The following is a 7,887-nucleotide window of genomic DNA, read 5'->3' as shown; positions in this document are numbered from 1 at the left end:
AGCAATGAACAGTGCACTGGATAATATAATTCACTCGCAGAACTACGGTGGCCCACAACTGTCACGGCAAAACAAAAAGCGCCACGGCAAAACAAAAAGCGCCACGGCAAAACAAAAAGCGCCACGGCAAAACAAAAAGCGCCACGGCAAAACGAAAAGCGCCACGGCAAAACGCAAAGAGCTACGGCAAAACAAAAAGCATGCGGGTTAAAGGTGATTCATGGGATAGGTAATAAATGGTCAGCACGCGCAGTGTGCAGTTGATCTTTAGGCCCTCGTAATGTGTACACACGTTCAGGTCCCACAGTTCCAAGCCAACTCGGTACAAGTCAACTCGGTCCCAAGTCAACTCGGTCCCAGGTCAACTCGGTCCTTCGACCAACCTTAATGTGTTTTTTTTTTTCATTATTATTTTATTGTTAGGTCCGTTGTTTTTTTATATTGTTTTTTATGTGTAGGTAAACTGGAAGGTTTTGTTTATTATTATTATTTTTAACCAAACATTAATTTTCTCATAAATCATACATTGAACTCATTGTTTTTCAGTTGAAATTTATTCGCCCAACACAATTATTCAAAAGTGAAACAAACACACGTTGAATATAAAAACAAATGAGACGCTATTGAAGGTATCGAATATTAAACCCTGGAGATCGGTACACACTCATCTCGTTAATGTACAAAGTCAAAGGACATTTAGTTATTTGTTTTCCAAGTCAAAGAACTTTCCGTCAACCATACGGACCGAGTTGACTAGCGACCGAGTTGACTTGGGACCGAGTTGACTCATAAGCATAATTATAGCATGCACCGTTAAAGCCATTGGACACTTTCGGTAAACAGTATTGTCCAAAGGCCCACACACTTCGTGTATCACAACTTATATATAAAATAACAAACCTGCGAAAATTAAGGCTCAATCGGTCATCGGAGTCGGGAGAAAATAACGGGAAAACCCACCCTTGTTTCCGCACGTTTCGCCGTGTAATGACATGTGTTCAAATAAATCCGAAATTCTCGAAGACGAGAATTGATAATTGTTTTAATGTTTTCTCAAAAAGTAAAGCATTTCATGGAATAACATTTCAAGAGAAGTCTTTCACCATTATCTTCTATATGCCCGGTAAGTTATTTGTAAATATGTGAAAAAAAATTATGTTCCGAAAGTGTATATTGGCTGACGTTAAAGCCATTGGACACTTTCGGTAAAAAACAGTATTGTCTAAGGCCCACACTTCGTGTATCACAACTTAAAGATAAAATAACAAACCTGTGAAAATTTAGGCTCAATCGGTCATCGGAGTCGGGAGAAAATAACGGGAAAACCCACCCCTTCTTTCCGCACGTTTCGCACTGTCATGACATGTGTTAAAAATAAATCCGTAATTCTCGATATCGAGAATTAATATTGTTTTCATGTTTTCTCAAAAAGTAAAGCATTTCATGGAACAATATTTCTTGAGAAGCCTTCACCTTTACGTTCTGTAAACCCTGTAAGTTATTTGTAAATTTGTGAACTTTTATTTGTTTGTCTTTTCCGAAAGTGTCCAATGGCTTTAAAAACAAAAAGGAAGAAACGAAATAGAAAGGAAATGCCCTTCTGCAGTAACTGCGGGAATGAACTCGGGAGTGCAGACAATTTTTGTTCTTAATGTGGAAAAGGAGGTGGATAATTTAACAGATTTCAAGTGACGCAGTTAGTTTAGGCTTAAATTTAAATTTAAGTATTTTTTTATAATTATGTTATTTTGTTCTTTTTAATTTTATGTTGTATGCAAGTGAGCCTTTTTTTCGAGTTGATAACAATGATGTGTACATACTACTTACTAGTAGTACAATATAATAGTATACAAAAAAAGTTAAATTAGTTTAGAACAGAGTGTACTACGACTAGTACTAGCAGCTGGTTAGTACAAAAGTACTCTCCGTATTTTTAGCATATGTTTATGAACACTGACTGACCACCACAGCTAGCATGGTCCAAACTCCAAATGTCGTATTATGGAAACGTCTCATGACCAGTCACAAGGGCTAAAGCCCCAGAAACTGACACACTTGTCTGTACTGCCACTGGTGTACTGACATAAACCATGGAGGAAGGAATAGAAGGAGCTCGAACGACCCGCAAAACCGCTGAGTAACAAAAGAATACCCTGACAATGCCCCCGTCTGACCAGTGGAAAAAGATAGGACACCTCCTGTAGCGCACTATGAGCACTCAAAGGGGGGGGGGGGGGGGGGCTGGTCTATAACAAATCTGCTGTGAAGCTTCTACTGATGTTTGAACCTGGTTTATTTAGTCTCAAATCACCGTGAAAACTGTAACAAGATAAATAACAGAAAACAAATTACCATTTGATAAGTAACAATAAGAAGGTATGCATTCATCATAACATACTACTAAAGAACTGTATTTATAACGCACCTATCATTAGTCAGTTTGAAGTTAAGTTCCCTAATAGAAATAAACGTCCGCATTGGACCTACGGTTTCTGCAACCATCTGAATGACTTGACTTTTTCAATCATTTATAAACACACCGTGTATAGTCCTTAATCATCATACAAATATATAACATAATAATAACATAAAATAATCCTCACCGTTCACGCCTTAGACCAGCTGATTAACTTCCAGCATTCAACCCTGATCACTTAATGACTACTTCGACTCTATTTAGCCTAGACGAAATGAAATACAAATCTAGAATCATTTTTATGCAATGAAACAATGAAATGAACAGTAGCAAAATAAACATGCACATGTACTCTCAAACCCCTAGAAAATAGACACAAATTTCTGTATAAACAGTAACGAACTATAATGCAATTGATAATACAACAATATCCATGATATAGTAGGTATCAAATAAGAACCTTTTCTTACCCATAAACACGATACGAAAGGGGGCAAGTAGCCAAAACATTCATCCAAAACTAGCGGATAAGTTTATGTTTGTACAACCTTCAAGCATGACGAATAATAGAAACCCATGATTACGAGAGGGCGCTAGTCACCACTTAGACTTCCTTAAGTCAAGTGAATGCTTTAGCTAGTGCGCCAAGCCGCCAGTTACACTCCCACCAGTTACTAAAACTGATTTATGATTTACAAGAACTCGTATTGCTAAAGGCGAAATAAATCATAAGTAACTCTTTACAATAGGTGTTCAAACAACTAGGTCATAAAAAACAACTCAACAAAAGAATCAATTCCAAAATGTCACTGTCCAGAGGGGTACGATCTAAGTGCTTTCCAAAAGGAGTACTAGCTTCTGCACCGGACGTTCTAGGAAAGTTAGCTTAACTTCACGCTTCCCTTGTTGATTGAGCTTCCTTGTCCCAACTTGGACTTTGGCTTTCCTCACTAAGTTGTCCTTGTCTTTGGCAGCTACTACTACTACACCCATGGGCCATCTGTTCCGAGCCACCTCTGGTTCCAGTATGAGGACGATGTCTCCAACCTCAATGTTTCTTCTTGGCTTGGCCCAGCACTGTCTGCGATTTAAGTTCTGAAGATGCTCTTTTCGCCACCTACTCCAGAATTGTTCTGTAAGGTACTGCACTCTCCTCCATCTCTTCCGAAGGTACATGTCTTGTGGTACAAATTTACCCGGAGGTGGCAGTGGTAGTGGCAGTCCGTTGATGAAGGCATCAGTGGATAGATCATCAAGCAACTCCACGTGAACTGCTCTTGAGCATAGACAGGTGAACAGTAGGCCGTATCTCTTGAAGTTCTTGCGTCCTTGCTTGGTTATAAAGGGACCAAAACAGTCCATGCCGCAATATGAGAATGGTGGAGATGATTCCACACGATCCTCAGGTAGATCTGCCATCTTCTGTTCTTGAGTGGGTCGCCGATTTCTCCTGCAGATCACACATTTACGAATAAGACTCGATATTAGACCGCCACCGCAGATGATCCAAAACCCATTGGCTCTAAGTTCATTCAGAGTAATTCCACGTCCTTGATGATGAACTTTCTCATGGAAGTGAGCGGCGATCAGTCGAGAAATGTGACTGTCCTTTGGAAATATTACTGGGTGTTTGACGAAGAGAGGTAGTGAGGAATTCCTGAGGCGACCTCCCACGCGCAGAATTCCAGAGTCATCGGTGAAGGGATCAAGATCTTTACTAGGGGGTCTCTCCTTAAAGGCACCTGGAAATATATATTTTTTTTCTTTCAAACATAAGAGTATATGCTTACGAACAATAAAACAATTTTTTAGTAATTGTTTGTCACGATTTATATGTTTAAAATATATATAAAGTTGTTTGGGGGGCTGACTCCGCCTACCCCTTTTGTGACGTCAATAGAGGCAGACTTTGCCTGCATCGGTATAGTAAACACACGTGCAAAGTACATGTACGTCCAATTCGTGAGTTGGTACATTTCAAAAAAGTTTTTTTCTGCATTCAGCAGCAATACACTGGGTCGGCATTGCCGGAAAAAAACAAAAAAATCTTTTTTTGGAATGTACAAACTCACGACTTAGTCCGTACATGTACTTTGCAAGCGTATTTACTCTACGCATTGCAGGCAAAGTCTGCCTCGATTGACGTCACGAACAGCGCCCTCTCGGGTCGGGGTCTAATCTTAAATTTGTAAATAACATAAGAACTAATTTTTTAAAACCTTAGTTAACTGTTTATTCACATTCCACTCATCAAAACACATATATTAGTGACAAAAGCTTTATTTTGAAAAAAATACCACTTCCAGGTGACTTTAAACTCAAACTTCTGCACCAACTTAACCAGGAATAAGGCCGATTCCTTTCGTTCTTCGACACTGCTCATATTGCTATCTGTATCTCCTTTTGCTCTTCTACGAAGTCTAGCAATAGCTCGAACCAACACAGGCCAGCTGGAGAATTTGGACAGTAGTAGTAGTAGGAGAAATGGATCATTTGACTCCGCTGTGGCTGTGCTGAGTACTGTCGATTTCTTTATTTCTGGATCCTCAAGTGACAGTTCAGTTGTCATTTGTGTCAGGACCCGTGTACCAGGATGACTCCTGAAGAGCTGTTGCAGTGAGCCCTCTTGAAGCATGATCAGCAGGATTAGAACTAGACTCAATGTAGAACTACTGACCAACATCTGTACTCTCTCTGATCATTTGCACACGGTTGGCCACAAATGTATGGAAGCGTCGCGCTTCATTGTTGATGTATCCTAGGACTACCTGAGAATCAGTCCAGAAGATTTCTTCACCTTTTGTCAGGTGGAGCTCCTCCTTCAGAATTTGACTTATTTTCACCGATACAACAGCTGCAGTCAACTCCAGGTGGGGAATTGTTGTGATCTTGGTTGGAGCGACTCGCGACTTGCCCATCAGAAGTGTAGAGCATTCTCTGTCCTGATGATCCTGAATTCTGAGATAGGAACATTGGCCATAACCCAAAGTGCTGGCATCTGAGAAGTGGTGCAACTGAGTAGACTTAACCTCACTAAATTGACTCGGCTTTAGGCAGCGTGGAATTCGAATCGCTGCAATTTTTGGAAGGTCTGACATCCACTTCTCCCACCGTGGTCCTAACTCTGCAGGCAGAGGATCATCCCATCCACTCCCATTGCGACACATATGCTGCAGCCGCAATTTGTATGAGGACGAATGGAGCTAACAGTCCAAGAGGGTCGTAAACTGATGCAACTAACGACACAATTCCTCGACGAGTGAAAGTTGCCTCCTTGGTCTCAATCTTGAAGAAGAATTCATCATTCTCCACATCCCACTGTATCCCCAGTGTGGTGGACAGGGGAAGCTCATCCTTGTTAAGGTCTACTTCCTTAACTGATGCAGCACGTTCCTTTAGAGGGACCGATTCCAGTACTTCTCTACTATTGGGATGGAGATGAACTTATGTAGGTGAATGCCGCCTTTGCTACACAACTCTCTGGCTTCATCGATGAGTTGGATTGCCTCGTTGTTGGTCTCAGTACTGATCAGTCCATCATCTACGTAAAAGTGATGTCTGATAAACGGGGCTGCGGAGGGGAACTCTTTCTCGTACTTCTTAGACAAATACTTCAGACCATAGTTTGCGCAACCTGGTGAGGAAGTAGCTCCGAATAAGTGGACCTTCATCCTATACTCTGTCGGCTCTCGTGTGAGGTTCCCATCCTTCCACCAAAGAAATCGCAAGTAATCTCGGTCTTCGGGTCTGACGATGAATTGATGGAACATCCTTTCAATGTCGCAGAATATGGCTACCTGATGAATCCTAAATCGACTCAATACTCCCACCAAGGCATTCGTCAAGTCGGGGCCACTCAGTAGATGATCATTCAGGGATGTACCCCGGTGCTGACTTGAACAGTCGAACACAACTCGTATCTTGTTTGGCTTCTTTGGGTGGTAAACGCCGTGGTGGGAAATATACCACACTTCGCCCTCCTTCACATCAGACTGGGCTTCCTCTGCATCACCATCAGCGATGACATCCTGAACAAAGCTGACATAATCATCTTGATATTTCTTGTCTTTTTCGAACTTGCGCTTGAGATGGCTGAGACGGAGAGATGCCTGAGCTTTGTTAACCGGTAGACATGGACGAGAGCGGAATGGCAGGGGCATTTGCAGATGACCATCCTCAAGCTGCGTGATGGAAGACTCTAGGATGTGCAAAAATTGGAGATCTTCCTGTGAGACTTTGGCCCCTTTGTCGTCTTTCAAGCACTGACAAAATGCTCCTGAAAACAGCGGGGCTCTCTTTAGACATCACTCTATGGCACATGGTTGTAACTCTAGATCGGCCTCCCACCAAGATCGGTCTTCACGGCATAAGGCTGGTTATGTTGACCAGTCACAGTCTTTCTGGGTGTAAGGGCTTCTGGACAATTAAACCCTATCAGCATACCAATTTCACAGTCTTGCATAGGTGAAAGTTCTCCAGCAATCGGCTCAAGGTGAGACCACATCATGGCAGTTTGAGTAGTTGGAATGAGTGACCTTTCAGCAGGAATGAAGTCTCTGGTGTATACCATTGGGACGGCAATGACCTTGCTTGAATGCAGACCTCTAACTGTGATTTCTTTAAGGAGACTGCATTCTGATACTGTTGAACTCGCAGTCATTGTTGCCAATTTCAGCTGAACTGGTTGGCCTTTGATTCCAAGACTCTCTGCCCTAGAATTCAGAATAAAGGATGCGTCACTCTGTGTATCCAAAATGGCATAGGTGAGAACTTCACGAGCTGGATCCGAGGTAGCAGCTACCCACACTGGTACTATCATAGACGTACATGTTGTGCTATCTCCCTTGTTTGTGGCGCATGACACAGCAGAGACGTGTTTTTCATTCGTCTCCTTAGCGGGTATCTTACTTTATAGCGGTTTATCATAATGGAGAGCAGTCGTGTGAGATCGCTTGCACTTCGCACATGTGGATCGCCGCTTACAGTTTTTGGAGTAGTGACCCTTTCTCAAACATCCGAAGCAGAGACTATTTTCTTGAATGAACTTTGTCTTTTCCTCCATAGACTTGTCTCCGAACTTTGAGCACTTGTGGATGGAGTGAGCGCCATCACAAAATGTGCAGGGGGAGGAGGGTTGGCTTGGTTGTTAGATGCCTGAGATTGAGGAGTGGTTGAAGGAGATGGTGCGATTGGATTAGATGCTTGTGTTACCATAACTTGATGTTTTGGTTTGTCTTGTCGTGCTTCCTTCCTTTGACTCTCCTGAAACTTTAACCCAAATGGCGATGTGATCGGGTTACAGGCTACCTCAGCTTCTTCTGCTACAAAGTCACAGAAAACCTTGAAGGAAGGATACTCCTGCTTCTTCAGTGAAGTAGTCACCCGACGATTCCATCGGTTCCCGACCAATGCAGGTAGATTAATTGCCATTTTTCTATTCTCTTCACAGTCAGTCATCTAAGATGGATAAA

General features: G+C 42.1%; 2 protein-coding genes across 2 annotated transcripts; both read right to left on the bottom strand.

Annotated features, from left to right (window-relative positions):
* Positions 1–3,244: 3,244 nt before the first annotated feature.
* LOC139948401 (uncharacterized) lies at positions 3,245–5,583 on the bottom strand. Its single transcript, XM_071946545.1, has 2 exons — positions 5,094–5,583; positions 3,245–4,158 (listed from the first exon to the last, which is right to left on the bottom strand). Exons 1-2 carry the CDS (start codon positions 5,581–5,583, stop codon positions 3,245–3,247), a joined length of 1,404 nt encoding a protein of 467 aa, XP_071802646.1.
* A 228-nt stretch (positions 5,584–5,811) lies between these two features.
* Positions 5,812–6,576, bottom strand: LOC139948399 (uncharacterized). Its single transcript, XM_071946544.1, has one exon. The coding sequence runs from the start codon at positions 6,574–6,576 to the stop codon at positions 5,812–5,814; it is 765 nt and encodes a 254-aa protein (XP_071802645.1).
* Between the last annotated feature and the right edge of the window lie 1,311 nt (positions 6,577–7,887).

Source organism: Asterias amurensis, chromosome 15 (genome assembly GCF_032118995.1).
Source record: "Asterias amurensis chromosome 15, ASM3211899v1".
Lineage (NCBI taxonomy): Eukaryota > Metazoa > Echinodermata > Asteroidea > Forcipulatida > Asteriidae > Asterias > Asterias amurensis.
The sequence above is the reverse complement of the archived record's forward strand: the minus strand, read 5'-3'. Positions and strand labels throughout refer to the sequence as shown.